Source organism: Ochotona princeps, chromosome 6, assembly GCF_030435755.1.
Source record: "Ochotona princeps isolate mOchPri1 chromosome 6, mOchPri1.hap1, whole genome shotgun sequence".
Lineage (NCBI taxonomy): Eukaryota > Metazoa > Chordata > Mammalia > Lagomorpha > Ochotonidae > Ochotona > Ochotona princeps.
The window spans coordinates 74717100-74738077 of NC_080837.1; the positions used below are offsets into that span (position 1 = coordinate 74717100).

The 20978-nt window shown below is 45.5% G+C and overlaps 1 protein-coding gene across 1 annotated transcript in view; it reads right to left on the reverse strand.

Annotated features, from left to right (window-relative positions):
- Positions 1-574: 574 nt before the first annotated feature.
- NIPA1 (NIPA magnesium transporter 1) overlaps positions 575-20978 on the reverse strand; it is a 28991-nt gene continuing 8587 nt past the window's right edge. Inside the window, exons 2-5 of the mRNA XM_058666515.1 lie at positions 17079-17126; positions 16060-16150; positions 13537-13697; positions 575-5425 (exon numbers count right to left, since the gene is read on the reverse strand). Of these exons, the coding sequence (XP_058522498.1) occupies positions 4914-5425; positions 13537-13697; positions 16060-16150; positions 17079-17126 (812 nt within the window). The 3' untranslated portion in view covers positions 575-4913. The remainder of the gene's footprint in view (positions 5426-13536; positions 13698-16059; positions 16151-17078; positions 17127-20978) is intronic.

Sequence of the window (20978 nt, forward strand, 5' to 3'; positions counted from 1 at the left end):
AAAATGGTGAACACACCCAGGAATGCTACTGAAAAATAATACCCTTAAACTTTCATAAGATGCAAAACAATAAGGATGGAGAAATTATTGATACTCTGACAAATGAAACAACTACTGTGAATTTTTCAGCGGACCCTTTGGCACTAGTGGTTTGGGAAATCCTGACACTCAGCTGTGGTAGGAGTTCATCGTCAAGGCCGAGCTGCATGGAAGCAGGAAGCTTCCCATTCATTACAAGTTCAGTGGATCAGAATCAAGCTGTTGCAGAGGTCATTAAATGTGCAGATCATAGACCAAGCAGAGCTTCAGACAAGCTCATCACACCATCATAATGTGATCTGCTAGTGCAGCTTATTAAAAGTCTCTAAGTGCCGTATTTTACAACAGAATACATAAAATCCTTCCTTAAAAAAAAAAAGAAAATTAAAGCTTCACAGATTCATGCATGCTATACACCCAGTGCATCCATCACTTCTGTGGTGCCCAAAGCTGTGCGTTCCACAGTGCGACCCCGACCGCAATCCACAGCAGTTCACGTGCGCCATGTTACTACCATGTCCCTTCCAGAGCTCTCACTGGAGGCCACCAGGACACTGGAGACAGAACAACTGGAAAACCAACTCACCCCTTTAGAGGTAGCAAAACTGAGGCACAGAAAGGTTGAGTAACACCTACATTTGCACAATTCAGGGAAAATTAGGGAAAAAAAGAAGAAGAAGAAATAGACCCCTCTGTCTGGCTTATGATCTGGGCCCTAGACTCTGCCTTTTAATTGCTTTGGGTACATTTGATATAGATGCTTTATTTACATGATCATCATTTTATTGAACATCAACTTTTTAATTAGACAACATTTTTGATGTAGCAAAGTTACAGTTTCTTAAAATATAGTTCGTTTGTTACATCTCATAGCGTTGAGAAACGTGTATGGAAATATGTGAGCACTGATATTCAGCCAAATTCTCATTCCTGATCCTACAATTCTGAATCTTTTCAAGTATACAACAGAGGTATAAGAATATGGCCAGGCGTGGAAAACTACCTATCTGCTAAAGGACAGATCTTTAAAGTTCATTACTTAGTACAATTGTGAGGTGGAAATGAGGAATACGAAAAAAATTGAGGTATTTTATAGGATGAACTATCCTGTGGCATGCCTGGTGTGCAAATTAGTCTTTTCTCTTTCCCACTCAACAGAATCTAGCTATGAATATGAGTAAAACATACAACAAATGAACATGGTCATGTCCGTGGCAGGAAGGTCAGTGCTAAGTTCTCCATGATACCTGTTTGGTCCCTGAGAAGACAGAACATCAAGATTACATCCAACCCTGCTTGGTAGGTGAACAGATGCATTGAAAGGGGCAGGTGCTTCAGGCCCTCAGAAGCTAAGGCGTACAGTTACAGGCAGACCTTCCACTGAACTGGCTCTTCTGAATTTCCTACATAATCACAGGAAGTCTAAGCAGGATCTAGTGGGCATCACTGAAGAGCAAAGGATGCGGCTGGATGAGCCAACAGAGCATTCTCTCCATTCTACTAGATCAGTTAAGCAGCTTGGAAAAGAGGTATCATCCCCCAAGAAGGGCTGTGCAGCAGGGAAGTGCACTGTGACACCAACACCTGCCATGCACCAAACATGTGCCCATACCTGGCAGACACTAGCATCTCAGTGTTGTCCAGAAGTCTAGGAACTGGCAGCCAGCGGTCAGGCATGGTGTTTACCAAGAGCTGAGCTCTATAGAAAGATGAGCGGTGACTGTGCATTCAACTAGTGCTCTCTTCTATCCGACAGCAGACATGAAACCCAGGGAAGGATGAAACCAACATACTACCGCTGGGGCAAATTTGGGGAAGTACAACTGAGTGCAACAAAATGGTTTGAAAAGTAGGATTGAAAGAATATTTCTTATCACTGAACAAAGAGCAGCAATGCCTTTTACTGTCAACCTGATAAGAAAAGACAAAGGTGACAGTCTGAGCAAGAGGCAAGGCCACCAGGAAAGCGGATTCTTTCGCAGAGGTCTCGGCCTAGGCAGCGCCTTTCCCTGCACTTGAGAAGCAGCAGGCTGTCCTTTCTTTCCAGAACCTTCTTCAGGGACTCAGGCATCCTGCAGACGAGCAGAACACTCCAGGGTGGTCTCTGGAGTCCTGGGTTTGGGTCAGAATCCTTAATCAGTCCTACACTAGATCAATGAACAGAACAAGAGGCAGTCTATTAAGATGCAAAGATTGAAATGAGAAAAGCATTGTCCAAGCAGGAAAGGTGAGAAATGGCCTATTTTAGCATCTAGCAAGAATAAATCCTCAAATGGTGATCAAAACCCTTCAGTCTTCAAGGAGTTTGCAAACAAACAGCTATTTTTCCTTAACGTTATCAGAAATGACACTTGAAAAAAATCATGTTGATAGAATTGTTTCATATGTATTTACTTTTTAAAAGGTTAATAAAGAGATTTATTCCTATTTGAGGCCCTCCTCCCAAAGTTTCAATTCAGGGATTTTTTATTCTTGACATTTCCCACATAAAATATAAAAATAAAATACAAAAATATGAATTGATAAATGAATACTATCAAGTCAGAATTTACAAATTCTATGTTAGCCTGAAAATCAGACAGCCAAATCACTAGCATGTCAATTACCTGGAGGCTAGCTGAAAAACAATAAATGCTATGTACACTTGGGGACAAAACAGTGTGTTCTACCAAAGCCATCCGTTGAACTGATGCAGCTCTGGGAAATTCTACCTGTTCCAGCACCTGCCATCCTTAAGACGAGTAAAGCCAATAACGTTTCAAAAGTTTGTTTCCGTTTTAAACTCATAGGGAAGATTATTCAGAACACATACCACGTCAGTATCCATAGTATAACTGTGGATTAAAATATACTAACATACACTAACAGGTGCATTTAAGCTTTACATGGAAGCTACAGCAAAATAATCATGATCAATTCCATCTGACACATGAACTTTCTCACTGTTCTTTGAACATCTTAAACCCCTTATCCAGGAAAACCACCTTAAGCCTACCAATGCACTGTTACTGCTATGTACTATTTTCAGAAGGTTCAGTAAATTCATTACAAATTCAGAAAGTTCAATAAATTAAGATCTGCATTTATAAAAAATACTGGTGATAAAAACAAAAACATCAAGAACTGATAAAAAAGAATCATCCACTTTTTAAACATATATTAATTATAAGTTAGTGAAAAATCTAAAAACATTTTCAAATAATTTCCTTACTGCTCTTAATTCACAAATCACTACAATCTACGATCATCACTTGATACTTTTAATTCAAAGAGGTGTCTTACACTCTCTGTCACATTACAGTAGTCTTATTTTATATAATCTCTTTATTAAACACTTTAGACAACTATTCCTTGCATCTTTAAAAATAATAACTGTTTAAAAAATGTTCTTTTTGCCTGGAGAAAAAAAATGTATTTTTCTTATTAACTTTAACTGGACATTATTAAATGTCACGTTCTACTTCATCTATTCTACTCAATCTCATCTTTGAACTTGGAATGGTTTCCTAATTAGACTAGAACACTGCACATTAAGTATGTCTCGCAATGAAATCACTTCATGCTTCCCTCCTCTAAACGCGCATGAAAGGTTACTATTGGCAAAAGAATGAGCTTTTTGAAGTGAATCCTGAAATAACTAATGTCAACCTGACCGTTAGAAAGCTTCAGGAGAGGAAGCGTGAGGAACTGCACGCTGCTCTGCCTTCTCAAACAATAATGAGATGTCCAAACTGCTTTCATCTTTGCTAGAAAATCTCTGGAAAAATGTTATGTGTTTCAATTTGTAGAAACTAGCCTATTGTCCCTTAACATGCTCCTATATTACAGCACATTCAATATATGTGTGGTGGAACTGTTAGTTCTTTGATTTAACAGCCTTTTTCTCAAGTTAAATAATTTATTACTTTTGTATGGCCACAAATGCTTGCTAAAAGAATGGTGTAGATATTTGACGCTGGATCTCAATCACATAGATTGAATGCAAATAAAAGTACCCCATGCTACTTAACCAATTGTGTGAGAGAACAGTAAGTACATGCTAAATGGGTCAATTTGCCCTAATGCATCTCGAGTCTTGACTATCTTCCAATGAATGTATATTATTTCTAACTGCTTTATATATTTATAATTGGAATATTGAAATAATAAGGTATAACCAAGGAAGTTGCACTATCCTAGTCTAAAAGAATATACACAGAGTAATAATCAAGGTAAGTGAATAATCCCAAGTGATAAAGGCACTGAAATTGATTTGAGCTATTGAGAAATCATCCTGCCAATGGAATGCTGCATTATCACCTTCTGTGTCATTTCTCTCTCTATTTGCTATCAAAATGTGCGGGAATGGGTCAGGGGGACGGTCACCTCATCAGAGAAATAAAAACAATTCAGGGTACATACTTATCTGGATGATGTACCTGAATGTGATACGTGCTAATACAAACCAACTCAACGACAGGCACATTTACCACACAGAGCCTGATTTCAAGACAATTTCTCCAATTTCTGAAGCAACCCCATAAGTATATCTGCTCTCCTACAATGAAACCAGAAAGAGCTGTGTTTTTATTTTGTTTAAATAATGTTAAAATGTTATAGAAGGGAAGAGTTGTCATGAAAGCTTCCAGGTTAATGGGAATGAAAATGCGATTCGTCTCGTCAGAGAGAGAGATGATGCCCAGTCAACTGTCGGGCAGCTTCAGGCTGGGCTCCTGCCCTGGTGCCCAGCCAGACTCCCCACGGTCCTCCAGGCCACCTGTTAGTACACAGGCAAGTCGAACACCGGGGATTGAGGGTCTCTTCCACGCGACATCCAATCAAGACCAGGAACCACCTCCAAGGCCTGTTCTTGAGCCCCTCAACCCCGCTGCATCCTAGTCTGTCTTCATATTGGATTTGTTCATCTCCCCCAGGTTGAAATTGAACTCTTTGAACACCTGAATGAGCACAATGCCCACAGAGACGGTCGTGAATCCACAGGCCATGCCCAGGAAGTCCACCAGGCCCACATGGCTCCACTCCCGGAAGAGGATGGCTGAAGCCAGCAGGACCAGGGTGGTGAACACCACGTAGTAGATGGCCCCAAACACCGAGGAGTCGAAGCACTCCAGCGCCTTGTTGATGTACCTGAACTGGATGATGATGCTGCAGCCCAGCACAGCCAGCAGCACCAGGCACAGGCACAGGGCTCTCTGACTGGACGGGTTGTTGTGCAAGATGTCTTGGGCTGCCAGCCCAATGCCCTTGGTGGAAGGCACAGTGAAACTCCCCAGTAGGGAGCAGATGCTGATGTAGACCATGATGTTGGTGGGCCCGTGGGCTGGTGCAATCCAGAAGATGAGCAGCAGGAGCATGAGCAGCACGATGCACAGGTAACCCACAAACACTGCAAGACAGAAGGACACGTTGACCCATGCAGTTCCCTAGCCGGCCCACCACCAAGAGGGGCAGCGGAGCCGAGGGGCTCCTGGAGGTCTGGGCTGATCCACTACACGATGGTGAAAACACACAATGTTTGCACCATTAAAACATTCATAGGGGGCTAGCATTGTGGTGGAGTGGATAAAGCTGCCACTTGCAATGCTGACATCCCATAAGGATATCAGTTCATGTCCCAGATGCTCCACTTCTGATGCAGCTCCCTCATAATGGCCTAGGAAAAAAGCAGTAGAAGATGCCCCAAGTACTTGTGCCCCTGCCACTCATGTTGGGGCCCCAGATAGGGTTTCGTGTGCCTGGCTTTGTTCTGGCCCAGTGTGGGCTGCTGTGGTCACTGGAGCAAATCAGTGGAAGGAGGCTCTCCTTGTCCCTCTCTCTTTTTCTGTGACTCTTTTAAAACAAACACTCTTTGTAAAAAATGCTCCTCACTTTTGAATGTTTACATGGTCTTTTAAATTGTGTTTTTTTAAACAGTAACATCAATGTTCATGGTCTAAAGTTAAATTAAAAAACCAATCACAAAATGGATTCTCTAAAGAGTCAGTTCAACAACAAACTCTTAGTGGATGCCTGTCACAGGCAGATGGAGCTGGAGGTGCCAGTGGGTGTGGGTGAGGCCATAGGCAATCTTAGGCTGTGGAGCTATTCGAGCCTGTCCCAGCAGTCAGAGACTGCATAAGTGAGCAGAAAGATGTGCAGAGAATCAGACCTTCTCCATTTGCCTCACAACTTCTTTGGACTTGTGACAAATACCATTATAAGCATTAGCACCGGAGGGCTGCGGGAGAGGACGTCTAGCTCGGATCCCGAACCCAGTCCGCCATGTGCCCATGGCTCATGGCGGGCTGGGCCCGGACATGCCTGGGTGCGGCCTGCTTCCTTCTGGGGTGAGTACGCCGAGGGGGGAGGCCTCCGTGACTGGGCATGTCCGGGACCCACCCAACACCCTCATTGGGTGGTGGGTGAACGGGATTGGGGAGGGGCGCAACCTCGGGCCTGCAGGATTTAACCTCTGGCTGCCAGAGGCGAGCCGAGGGCTGCGGGAGAGGACGTCTAGCTTGGATCCCGAACCCAGTCCGCCATGTGCCCATGGCTCATGGCGGGCTGGGCCCGGACATGCCTGGGTGCGGCCTGCTTCCTTCTGGGGTGAGTACGCCGAGGGGGGAGGCCTCCGTGACTGGGCATGTCCGGGACCCACCCAACACCCTCATTGGGTGGTGGGTGAACGGGATGGGGGAGGGGCGCAACCTCGGGCCTGCAGGATTTAACCTCTGGCTGCCAGAGGCGAGCCGAGGGCTGCGGGAGAGGACGTCTAGCTCGGATCCCGAACCCAGTCCGCCATGTGCCCATGGCTCATGGCGGGCTGGGCCCGGACATGCCTGGGTGCGGCCTGCTTCCTTCTGGGGTGAGTACGCCGAGGGGGGAGGCCTCCGTGACTGGGCATGTCCGGGACCCACCCAACACCCTCATTGGGTGGTGGGTGAACGGGATTGGGGAGGGGCGCAACCTCGGGCCTGCAGGATTTAACCTCCGGCTGCCAGAGGCGAGCCGAGGGCTGCGGGAGAGGACGTCTAGCTCGGATCCCGAACCCAGTCCGCCATGTGCCCATGGCTCATGGCGGGCTGGGCCAGGGCGGCCGGGGAGCTCTGGGGTATTGGACATCTGAATCGCTGCTGAGATAGCTCTAGAGTGACCCCACTGTTTCTGGGATCTGAGTCAATCCTAAAGATTCCCAATGCCAGTAACTCTTCCTTTGAAGAACTTCCAATCCCTTAATAATGCTGAGCTTTGAACACCTATCAAGTAAAAGATAAGCTCCGGCTTGTGTAGCAGGCTGGCACCTAATGGTCCTCGGAGCAACCACGTGCAGGTGCGTGATTTACAGCTAGGAACGGTCCCAATCTGGGATGCCACAGCTGGGATGAGGTTCCCACCAAGGGGTGTATGTGCTGGAATGGGGGCTGCGTTCTATCTAGGAAACAGTTGCAGTCACCCGAGGCACTAGTGTGGGCTGGGATTGGATGCACCAGGCCGGTTCAGATCCCAGCACCATCTGGTGTTATGGAGAAACAGGGTAGATGTGGGACTGACTAGGCTGGGTCTCAATCCCCTTCTGAGCCATGTGTGAGCTGTATGTGGGTATGGACGAGCCATGGCTGGGCTGAAACATCCAACAACAAGAGTCAGAATGGGGTGAAAGCCAGCCAGGAAAAGCCACTGTTCCTGCTAGGACAGGAGGTGAACTGAGTAGGGTTGGCTCAAGAACCCCCTGGCAAGCGCAAAATCTGGCATTGGGAGGGGTTCTGATGGAGGAGCCTGGGCAACTCCTCTGGCAGGACACAGTCCCTGCAGGTAAGCGCGAGAAGCATGATTGGAAACAGCCCAGAATAGGCCATGGAAAGTTTCCCACTGGCATGCATTCGGCATGGGTCAGGAGCAGGCCAGGCTGAATCAGTTCATGTCATCCTCTGGCAAATCCGATCACCAGAACAGAGTGTGGAATGGGCCGGGTTTGGTTGCGACAAAACCAGTACACATTCTGGAACGCCAGGGCGTGGTTGCCTGTACTGGATATGAATGCAGCACCCATCCAGCACAAGTGAGATCCAGGAAGGGAGGGGCAGAGCTGGCGGGGGGGTTAAGGGGCTGGTCCCCTCGCTGGACAACCACTCCCACTGGAGAGTGTTGGCTGGGATAGAGACAGACACGACTAAGCAAGGCTACAACACCTGTGCGCTGCATGTGGACAAGATCAGGGCCACAGCATCAGCTGGCAGAAGCTGGCACTGGGGACTAATTCTATCGAGTCAAATCACAGGACCACCTAAAGAGTGCATAAACCGGGACAGAGAGACCTGGGAGGGAAAAAGTGGGTTCCCCCTTCTTGGGTCACTATTCCCGTGGGAGGGCATGAAAACTAGGACGGGGGCTGGGATGGCTAGACAGAGGCACTCAACAACATCTGTGAGGGCTGGATGGTTGAGTCGATTAGATAGAACTAAGCTTTAATACCCATTGACAAGTACCAGAGCCAAATGGGATGGGGGACAGACTGGTCTTCTGCTACACAAATTGGCAAACCAGGGTAGGGGGCAGGCTTGGTGGGGGTTATTGTGGGTCGCCCCGACTAGGCTGCAGCTCCCACTGGTTGATGTAAGGGCCGAACCAGACTGGACTGCAACACCCATTGGTTCCAGTGCAACTCGGGACTGAAAACAGAACCAACACAGCAATTGCAACCACCAGCTGATCAGGGTGATGGACTGTGCCGGGCCCTGTGCTTGCTAGAACATACAAGAATCTGGTCTGGGAATACCTCAAAGTATCTTTGGAGATCTCCCCACTTGAACTGCTGGACTCAGAATTCTAACCAAGAAAAGACAGAAGACAGAATAGGACAATCATTCATCTCAGCTACATGTTGGCAGCGAAATATGGGACAAATGGAGACTTCATGATGGACCATATCAATCAGTGGACCACCTCATCGAGCGAAACTGGCAGTGACTCATAACTGGAGAACTATTAACTCCACTTGAGCACATATCTCAGAGCATGCCCCACATATGGGACTTGGGGTGGGCGGGAAACCGGGTGGGGCTTCTCCCTCAATATCCCCTTTTACCTCAGATACATGATGGAAACAATATAGCATTGCCCACCTCCCTATCCCCCTGAACCTTTTTTTTTTTTTTCCTTCTCTTTCTTGATTTTCCTTCAACTATAGTTAACTATGTAAAGATTGTCAACAACAATACAATAAAATGGATTATATATAAAAAAAAAAAAAAAAAACAAAAAAAAAAAATAAGCATTAGCACCTAGAACCTATTTTATGCATAAAATAAAGTAAGGTTTGCATGGATTTCATACACCTTGGATTTTTCAGAAATGCCACATGTATGTAAGCTGAGGAAGAATTATTTTTTCTTTGATGGGAACTTGGTCAAAGGTTTTTCTCCATTTTGAAGGGTCCTATTGCAAACGTCAAGGTGCCCAGTGCTCAGTGACTCTACCTGAGTCACATGACCAGGCAGCTGGATTGAAGGGGGAGGCTGGACTTTTCCTCGGTACTCGAATGCAGGATGCGGGCGTCCCAAGGGGCAGCTTCATCTGTTGCACCACAATGCCTTTCCCAAACTAATCTTTCCATTCCATTTCCGTGAACTTTCTGATGTCCCTGTAGAGTGCACGAACTTCATTCCAAGATTACCAAGGGAGCAGAGTACCTGAGGATTGGGAACCTCCTGGACATGCAAACCAACAGGCAGGCAACGGGAGCCCCAAACAGCACCCGTGAGAAAAAGGAACTGTGCAGTCTTGCCCAGGCTCCAGGTGCAGGAAGCCGCAGAGCAGTGGTGCGGAACGTCCACCCCGCAGCCTGAGTAAGGCCAGAGAAAGCAATGGGTGGGCCGTGCCTGGGCGACTGCAGGTGGGGCCTACTTGAGAGCCAATCAATCTAGGGCAGGCTAATTTTTAAGCGGTCACTATATATGGTCCACAAGTGATGTTATAAATATCCACATGGTCCTTGGCAGAAAAGGGTTTCCCCAACTCTGCTCTGCAGGGGAAGGACCCTGAGAGCCTGGCCTATGCAGGACGGAGCATGTGGGGACCCTGACAAACCATGGCTGGGATGCACTGAGCGGGTGCATCCTCACCAGCACAGCAGGCAGAGATGGATGGGGAAGAAGTCTGGGCTTCTGGTCACAGCAAGGGAGCTGTCACAGGCCGTGATGCTGGGAACAGACATAATCAGAGTGCAGGTGACAGGGGTTCCCGGGATCAAAATGCCTAAGGGGAAAGGCATGGGAGGACGTGGTCACTGGGGCATTAGGCAGCACAGGCGGACATAGTAGAAGGACATGTTCTCAACCTTGAGAAACGAGAAGCTCAGACAGAAAATTCCATATCCAGGAACATCTCGACATCTTCAAGCGATCAGCTGTGAAGTCTTGTGATTTACCCTTGGCTTTATGATTCTGTATGTCAAGTGTTTCTCAGCCCTTTGTGTGCCATCAGCCCCTAAGGAAACAAGGCACATCTTTCCCCCAGTTGGCCACACCCATGAAACGTAACTTCTGTTACACTGTATAGCTGCTTGACCACTGAATCTGTATCTGTGTTTATACATCAGAAGACTATTGTTTTATCCCCAAGGACTAGTTTCAGCTTTCTGGGGTGACCATGGTCCCCAATGAGGATGCATGCTTTATGGTTTCTGTGCTTCAGATGCTTAACACCCGGCAAAGGCTCATGTGTGTAGGGCCGAGGAGTTTTTTCTGCCAAGAGCCTTCTACAATTATTGGGTTAAAAATTAGCCTGCTTTGGATTGTTCAGATTTCGAGTCCTGCCTGTAGTTGTCTTGGCTGGACCACACCAAATGATTTGTCTGTTCCTCATCCCTGTATTAAACGGCTGGATCACAGGGCACTGCTGTTCCGAGGGCGCGGGCCTTGTGGGAGTCCTCAGGCTACTGCAGCTGCTTCTGGAAGCCTGCATGTCTCTATTTCCCCTCCCCTTCCTCTCTCAGCACGTGACCCTGTCTGTGTGTGCTCTGCTAGCTGTCATGTGGCCTTTGGACTTTTAGGCTTCAAAACCATGGAAGCCTCTTTCCTTCTTAAGTGGTTTGTCTCAAACATTTGGTTGCAGTGACTAAAAGCAGCCTGACACAATGGTGTTCTCTCTCAAGAGATCACGCCCACTAACTTGCACCGTCCTCTCTGAATATAGGCTACCAAGCATCCCGGATTTTGAAAATAAGAACAAGTGCTCACTTCACTTTTTTTCTGAGGCAATTATTTCACACATACAAAAAAATTCATTCTAGTAATTTTTTTCTTTTAGCAAAAAATTTAGAAAAACATTTAGCACATTAAGCAATCAATAATACCATTTTATAGCCCAGTTTGAAAAAAAAACACCATATTTTTTCAAAGCACAGAAGGTTAAGCTGGTACCTACAGTGCCAGCATCTCATACAGGCATCAGTTTAAGTCCCAGCTGCTGCACCTGGGAGAGCAATGGAAGATGGCACAAGGGATTGGTCCTCTGCTACCACGTAGGAAGTCTGGCTGAGGCTCGAGCTCCTGGCTCCTGGCTTTAGCCTAGGCCAGCCCCAGCCATCACAGCCATGTGGAGAAGGGCGACTACGTCAAAGATTTTTCTTTCTCTTCCCTCTCTTTGAAACTGCTTTTTAAATTAAAAAAAATTTTTTTAAATAATTTTTAAAAAACCAAATTTTTCATATAAAAAAGAAAAATTCTGGAGTCATGCAATGGGTTGGGATGTTCTCATCCCATATCGGACTGCCAGGGTTCAAATCTACCTCTGTATGTGACACAGCGCCCCATAAAAGCACATCCTGCAGGCAGCAGTGATGGGTAAAGTGCATGGGCTCCTACCACCTGCACGGACACTTGGGCTGAGTTCTTGGCTCCTGGCTTTGACTTTGCCCAGCCCTGATTGTTGCAGGTTTGCGGGGAGTGAGCCAGCTGATGGAAGATTAGACCCTTTCTTCCTCTCTCCCTTTCAGATAAAGAAGAAAACATTTTTTCAAAGATTTGCTTATTTGAAAAGCAGTTACACACAGCGAGAAGACAAGAGAATCTTCCATCTGTTGGTTCACATCCCATATAGCCCCAACAGTGCAGGCTGTGGCAAGTTGAAGCCAGGAGCCAAAGGTTTTTTTCAGTTCTTCCACACGAGCGGCAGGGACCCAAACACTCGGCCATCATCTGCTGCTATCCTGGTGCACTGGCAGGGATCTAGAAGCATGGCAGCCGGGACTCAAACCCACACCCACATAGAATGCCCACACCACAGGCGGCAATTGTGCCAGCCGCCCCAAAGCTTTTCTAAAAGGAAAGAAGATTTTTTCTGCTTCTATTATGGTCTATTACCAAATTTTTATAATGGTATTAAAATTAGGTCTTCCATCTGTTCAGTGCAAAAAAGTTAGACCTGGATATACCAATATCATCCACATTTATCAATGGGTAAGAAGCCTCTGGTGTGTCCTTCTAGAGTTACATAAAATAAAGCAGGACGCCATTCTCTAGTTCTTAGATCTTGTCTTTTTCTCATGTCCTTTGTATTTTCATGTTTTGTAGTATTGGAAATACACTGGCATGTATGGGAGGAGATGAGTATCTCAATGCTAAACAGTTAGAGGTACATGACAAAAAGACACTGTCTTGGCTTAGTCTCACTATGAATCCCTTTCCCAAGCCTTATAGATGTTTCTGCTGCTATATCCGTCACTGCCAATCGGGAGCTACAAAGAAATGGTCACTTTTTGTAGCCTGAAGATATCTGCATTTGGATACGGGTGTGAAGACTTTTGTACTGGCACCTGCCTGAAATGGCCGCAAGCAACACAAGATGGTCTGCTGGAAGCAATCTAGAAAAAAAATCTGTTCTTTAAGGCTAATCATGTACATAGTACTTTTAATTGCATTTGTAAAATAAAACCGAAATCACTATGTCAGAAAAAAGAAAATTAGAAACTTAGTCTCTGTTCCCAGACAGCTTTAAGTAGGAAGGACGTACCAAGGAGGTTCCAAGCAAGCCTGGCAGGACATACCCGAAAGCAGGCATAGCGGGGAGAAAGTAGGAGGAGAGAGGACAGCAAGCAGAGGTCAGAAGGCAGCCAGGTGGGGGCAGGGGCAGAGACAGGAGCAGGAAACACAGGGCTGCAAAGACAAGATGCTGCCATCAAGGTCCCAGAGGGAACCTGACAGGTGGAATACCGAGCTCTGAGAGAGGGAGGCTCAGTCGGGAGGAGTGTGAGGGAGAGGACAGTGACCGTGAGCATCCCTGCAGGACACAGGAAAGGGCCAGACCATGCGTGGCAGTGGAGGCAGCGTCTGCACAGGGGGGCAGAAGGACAAGTGCCCAGGACTCCCACCCCACCAAGTGGGGGTGTCCACACAGTCAGCTAACAGCCAACTGACACACACGCACATGGAGGACACAAACATGAGACGCGCAGCATCTGCAAGTATCCCAGAGTAGCTAGGGCAAGTGCTCCTGGCAGCACTGCTGGGGAGGAGTTACCTGGATTGGTCAGCTTCTCCTCCAGCTCAGCTTGCGTTGTCACACTCTCAGACTTGGGGGAGTGGATAATGAGGACCACGGAGCCTGCACAGCTCAACAGACATCCCAACTTGCCCAGGATGTTGAGCTTTTCCTTCAGAAGGTAAGAAGCTAAAATGGACCTTCAATGACCAAACACAGAACATAATCAGAGTTCAAACCAAATTAGTTGGCCTGTTTCTACCAGGTGAACATACTTCAGAAAAGCTGATTCTTGACACAGCTGTATCTCATTTTTTCGTGTAAGTGTTAAGAAAAATGATTAAGAATGTATTGAAGTTGTAATTTCAATACAAATGGAATTTTCACCCAAATTCCATGAATAGCTAGCACGTTGCTTATGGCACTCTTAACTCATGACACTTCATATTATCTTCTCAGTAGCTGGGAAATATACCAGAGTAGAAAAGGACAATTTTTAAGACCAAAAATATTACTTCCTTATTTATTAAGCAAATCATCACAATAATTATGCTAAATAAGAAAGTAAAAAACAAAAAGTGTCAAAATAACTACAAGGAAGCCTGACTTAAAATGTTAATTTGGGGGGCCAGCACAATGGTTCAAGTTGTTAATCTTCCATCTGCAAGAACCAGAACCCACATCTCTTATGGGCAGCAGTTGCTGTCCTGGCTGCTCCACTCTGATCCAGATCGCTGCTTATGGCCTGGGGAAACAGCACAGGATGGCCCAAAACCTTGAGTCTCTGCACCCAAATGGAAGAGCTGGAAGAAACTTTAGGCTTCTGGCTTCAGAACTACTCAGCTCCAGCCATTGTAGCCATTTGGAGAGTGAACCAGTAGATGAAAAATCTTTCCTTATCTCTTCTTCTCTTTGTAAATCTGCCTTTCCAATAAAAATAATACATATTTCTTAAAAAAAAAAAATGCTAACTCAGGGGGGCTGGTGCAGTGGCTTAACAGGTTAATCCTGCATCTTGCAGTGCCAGTATCCCATATGCACACCAGCTGGTATTCCAGTTGCTCCACTTCCAATCCAGCTCCCTGCTTATGACCTGGGAAAGAAACAGAGGATGGCCCAAGTCTTTAGACCCTTGTACCCATTTGCAAAACCGGAGGGAAACTCCTAGCTTTCAGTTTTGGACCAGCTCAGCTCTGGCTGTTACGGTCACTTGGTGAGTGAACCAGCAGATGGAAGACTTCTCTCTTTGTTTCTCTTCTCTGTATAAATCTGCCTTTCAAAGAAAAATAATAAAAGTAACACAAATCCTTAAAAACAAATGTTAACTTGGAGCAGGTGTTCAGCCTGGTAGTTAAGACAACCACATTCCACATCAGAGGACTTGGGCTCAATCCTCAACTCCATTTCTTAACTCCTGTTACTTCATATTAGTACAAAACCTGGGAGTAGCTGTGATGGCTCAAATGACTGGGGCCCAATTCCTACACGGAGACCTCGAATGTGTCTCCAGTTCCCAATTTTGGCTCTGACCAAGCCCCAGCTTTGAGAGCTCCGTCTTTACCTCTGCTTTTCAAGTAAGAGACATGAAACAAATTTTTAAAAAGTGAAAAGGTACACACAGAAAAAAAATTAAAAGTGCTAACAGTAATTGTAGTATGCTAGGAGAACAAGTGCTTGTTTTCCTCCAATACTTGACACCCTAAAAGATGGTAACATCATGCTTTCAAATTTATTTATTTACTTATTTGAGAAACAAACAAGGCACTCCCATTTCATCTTCTGGTTCACTTCCTAAATACTTGCATCAGACAGGATGGAGCTGAGCTGATGGTGTACATTAACAGGAAGCTGGAATAAAGAGTGGAGCCTGGACTCGAACCCAGGCACTATGACTCGGGATGTGGGCATCCCCAAGTAGTAGCTTAACTACTGTGCCAAATTTCCACCTCCTAGTTGTGGGTTTTAGGCTACTGTACCACGGAGTTTAAATAACTCCAAGGCGCAAATCCAAACAGATCCATCATAAAACAACTCCATGCAAGGACTTCAGGGTCTATCTGGAAATAAGCAGAAAAAGTATCCAAGAGCTTGAATCTTGCATTTTGTTTCATGTCCTTCAGTACATGTTTCATTCATCTGAAATGCCAGAATTTCCTGGAGTGGGATGAGGGACTTCGACTTCCCAGCATCCAGCAAGGGAGGCTAAGCATCCCAATCAAACACCAACAAATTCATCTGGCTTCTTGGTATTTCAGGATAACTGACTGTAGTGATGGGGAAATTTTCTAGTCTCTAAGCCTGGGTGAGTGACAGTATCAGATTCATTGGTCTCCACGAATAACTTACAATTTGAAATGAAACAAGGCAAATTTCTAAGAGAAGGGTGAGTGATACACAAAATAAGCTTGGAGGGTTAAAATTAAATGACAGAGTAAAACACTGGTGATCTAGCTTCAGTTACAATTTTACTGCTAGCATTTTAACAGAAACATTTAAAACGAAATATTTTGTTCAAATCTAAACTATGCATTAAAGTCAAAAACACAGCATTTTAGCTCTCACCCAAATGGCACTCCGAGGGCACCCAGGGGAGTCACGAGCACTGTGGGGACCGCCGTGTAAGCCAGGAAGTTTCCAATTTGGCCGACAGCCACTGTCAAGACAATGAAAAGGACATCACTGCAATGCCAGAACTCCCTTTCAGGACGGGTTACAGAGTGGAGCAGGATGCTGCCTTTCCCCTGGGAGGAACCAAACCTGGGGTGCCAGTTCTGTGTTGAAGTCTCACATGGCAGTGAAGAGTCCCCACACTGGTCTCACATTGGGCAGGCACTGGAGCCCTAATGGACCTGCACACAGACTGCTCCATGGTTAGGATGATAGGCACACAGCTGAGTCTACCTCCAGGCTCACACCCTTGGTCTGAAGGTGAGTTGAGCAGAGCTCCCCACGTGCCTTCAAGTGGCCTGCGCCCTACCCAGGTGTATGCAGCTGGTCCATCCAGTGAAAACACCACACCCCACACCAGCCTACACCAGGAGCTCCTCCCTAACAGAGTTCAAAGAGAAGCTCTTCAGTGACTTGCCTGAAGATGAGACAAACACACCACGCGATAGTTCTGACATTCCTGGTACCACTGTGCTGCACATATTTCTAGTTCTGAACTTTAAGAGTTGTATTACTCATATTTATGTGATGGCACATGGCCGCTGACAGGGTCTTTGCTGAGCCAAGAAACTCTTTTACATTGAAAGCAACTGGGCTGAGCAAAACCAGGTCATGTAACACAGGGAACGTTACCCAATGTCAACAGCTCAAGCACACCTGAGTAAGCTTAGGAGCTGTTTTGGTTTCCTTAGGCCAAGGACAGTGCGACCTGCACACGACTCAGGACTGATTCGCCTCCAGTATCATCATTCCACACTCTCCCAGGAAGGGGGAGGAAGCAGGAGGAGGGAGGCAGGTTACCCAAATGACACACTCAGCTGCTCTCCAAGATCAGAGTCAAGTGCACCCCACGTCCTTCAGTCTCACATCTCAAGAAAGAAAAAGCCCAGACTTTTCCCTCCCAGGCCACTTACTTGCAATTGTGCCAGCCCACCACACAATGTCTGTTAAGTAGGAGGTACCTGCAAAAGAATGAGATTAAAAATGTCAGGTTTATAAACTGTATGCTTCAATTTCTACATAAGAACTAAAATGGAAAAACAAAACAAAAAAAGGAATGTCCTACCGTTTATCCACACTATAAACCCAAGCCTATAAATAGCAGCATGAGAAACCAGTGAGGAGTCAAAGTAGACATGCTTCCAGCCAAGGCAGGCTGAGAGGACTTGACAAACGCAAGCTATAAAGCTTTATAAAAACTGGCTTTCTTCGCCCCAATAAGCCACTACACAGATGAAATTTTCTTTGGAGTGGAATTTTATGTTGATCTCAAATGGAATGAGTCATTCAAGTCCAACTCTCTCAGGCATTTACTAGAAGCCATTTATATGATAATTTTACTATCACAGGGTTCCATGGCTTTCTGTTTCAATGGGTTACTCAGCTTTCTTCATCTGGAAAGCTTATAGGATTTCTTTTTGAACCATTTGAGCACTAGACGCTCAATCACACAACTCTTTTTCCTTAAGATTTATGCATTTATTTCAAAGTCAAACCCAAAGAGAGACAGAGAAAGAAAAATCTCTAACTGGCCCACTCCCCATAGAGTCCCCAAGAATCAGGGCTGAGTCAAGGGAACCCAGGAACCGTATCTGCTGCAGGGGCCCAAACAATTGAGCCACCTTTGGTAGCTTTTTCCCAGGCTGTAAGGAAGGAGCGGGATTGGAAGTGGGGCAGTCGGGACGTGAACCAGTACCCACAAGCGATGCTGGCAGAAGCGCCAGGGCTTTAGTGCTCGATGTGACACTTCCCCTGGGTGCCCATGTGATCCAGATCTCCCTGCAGGACAGGCAGAACCTGGGGAACTACCTGTGCTCCTCTTGACCTTGGCACTTCTTTCTGCCCTGTGGGACAGGTGCTTACAAGCAGCAAATGTGAGACACATCCCTGTCCTTCCCCTTGTCAAAATGCCTACAGTCTGAGAGATTCTTCCTCCTTACACATGCATGTATCTCATTCAAAATAGACTTCTTCTTTAGAAGATTTATTTATTTGTTTGAAAGACACAGAGAAAGAGAGACAAAACAGAGAGCTCTTCCATCTGCTGGTTCACTCCCCAAATGGCTACAACTAATAGGGCTGGGCCAGGCCAAAGCCTGCAGCCAGAAGCTTCTTCCAGGCCCCCCATGTGTGTGACCGTGCTATTCCTGTTGTTTTCCCAGCTACATTAGCAAGGAGCCAGATCAGGAGAGGACCAGCCGGTACACAAATCAGTGTTCATACAAATGACACCTTGATTGGAGCCTATGGATACGACGTGAGTCCATTGCTTGAACTAAGTGCAAAGTCCCTGGAAGAGATATGCTTCCTGGTGGGGCCAACGTCTGCATGGGACTGCATCAGTGCCAGGGTAGAGCTTCCTTGCAGGCAGCCTGTGCCACTGCCTGCCGCAGCTCGGTCTCAAGACCCTGAGCTATGTTCAACGTGCCTGACACAACTGTCTTGCGTCCTGAACATACGCCACACAAACATGATAGATAGCTATCCAGAGTGTCCCAGGAGTTGGAAAGTTTAGGTAAGCCTAAGAATGTGCCATAGTGGACAGAAGTACTAGCTGTTAGTAAAAGCAAACAAACAAATAAAACTCCGTGTTACAGTTCCTGAATGTTGCTCATCACACCATGGCTATTTAAGAGAATGTTCCTGCACTCTGCAAAATGCATGGGTATTTTCTAGGAAAGAGTCACCAACTCTGTGTTCAGAACACCGATATGAGAAGCCCCAAGGACCAGTTACCCAGCAAAGCTATTCTAATGAATTAGAGTATTAAAAACGAAATTGAAAAAATCTGGAAATTACCTTTAGACATAGAATAAACGTCCCCTTTTTCAATCTTCATTTTAGTAATTTGGTTTTGGTTCTTCTTTTTTTGCTTAATCAGTTTAGCAAAAGGTTTCATTATTCTTTACAAATAATCAATTTTGGGGGTTATTGTTTTTATTGTTTTTTTGCTTTCTGTCTCATTTTACTTGCACAGTATAGTGTTTGGGTTTCATTTGCTCTTTTAAATTTTAGTGTTTTAAGGTGACAATTAGATGCTGACTGAAATCTTTTTATCTCATTTATTTAGTTCAAGTTGAAACACAGAAAGGAAGGGAGGGAAGGAGAGAGAGGTGGGGACAGAGGAGAGAAGGAGGGAGAGAGCGAGGGGAGTTGGGGAGAAATTCCCACCCCCAGTGCACTCCTGAAGTGCCCGCAGCAGCCAGGACCGGGAACCCAACCAGGTCTTCCATGGGGGTAGTAGGAACCCAAACTACCTGAGTTATTAGCCATGCCTTGCAGGGTTCACGGCAGCAGGAAGGTGGAATTGGGAGCAGAGCGGGAATCCAAATCAAGCATTCCACTATGGCCTACAGACATCCCAAGTGATGTTCTAACTCTGTTTAGACATACATATGTGTATGTGTGTGTGTGTGTGTATATATGTCACCGTATGTATGCATATATATATGTATATAGTGACATTCACAGTTATAAATTCTTTAAATTTTAAAAATTTTACTTATTTGAAAGTCAGTGACAGGTAGGCAGAAAGCTCCCATCCACTGGTTCACTCCCCAAATGCCCACCACATCCATGACTGGGCCAGAATTCAAGCCAGGAGCTGACAACTCAATCCAGGTCTCCCACGTAAGTGGTAGGAACAAACCTAAACAAACACTGCCTCCCAGGATCTGCATTAGCAGGAAGCTAGAATCAGAAACCAGAGGGAAAGAACCAAACCAAGGTCCACCAATGTGGAGCTAGAAGAGAAGTAGAGCAGCCGCGACACAAACCTGCACCCATATGGGATCCTGGCACATACAAGGCAAGGACTTCAGCCACTAGGTTATCGCGCTGGACCCTTCTGATAGCTCTTACAGCTTCTCTGACTCAGTGTTTATTTAGAAGTGTGTTTGTTCTTACTTATTTATGAATTTCACAAACTTTCCCTCTACTACTATTTATACATTTTGTGTGATTTCAGTTCAATGAACTGATGCCTGTATAACGGCCTGCCACATGATTTATCCCAACGGGTGTGTCAGTATTCACTTGAGGCTATGTTGTTGATTTAGGATTGTGTTTTACCGATGTCTGTTAGATCTGCCTAATTTATATTTCTGTTCAAGACTTCTATTTTCTCATTGATCTCCCCAGGTTTTCACTCCTTCATTAAAAGTGGGACAGCAAAGCTTCCAACTAGGACTGTTGAAATATCTCTATTTCTCTTCATAAAGTCAATCTTTGCTTCATATAATTTTGGGATTCTATGGTTAGGTGCATATAAATTTTAAGTTGCTATGCTATTCTGATAACCAATATACTGCTATAATGTCCTTTGCTTCTCATTAGTTGTTGTCCTAAAGTCTACTTTGTGTGATTTTGGTACAGCCACTCCAGCTTTAATGTGTCCAAAAATAGATATGTTATTTCAAATGACTGTCAACATATTTCATTTTATAACAACCTGGAGCTCATTTTTGTGGAAGATTTATTCAGTAGTTTCCGTAATGGATTTTCAACTTCTGTGTGCAATACAAGCAAGATTATAGCGACCAAGACTTAACAAGGTGATCATAACTTACTCTTAGTCTATGGTAAGAGAGAAGAGAGAAAAGGTGGTTTCCTTTTATTGACAAATGTGGTCTAGTCACAGTTCCTATGAAGTCCCCAAATTAGCACCACAACAGTAGCTGATGTGTCCTGGGACAGTGAAGTTGGTCCAAAGATGTCCGTGGCCAATGCAACGGGATCTATGGGTCTTTCCGTTTTATGGGATGGTTTTCCCAGCACCGTTGGCCATCCCACAGTACCATTTTTGGTGGTTTCAA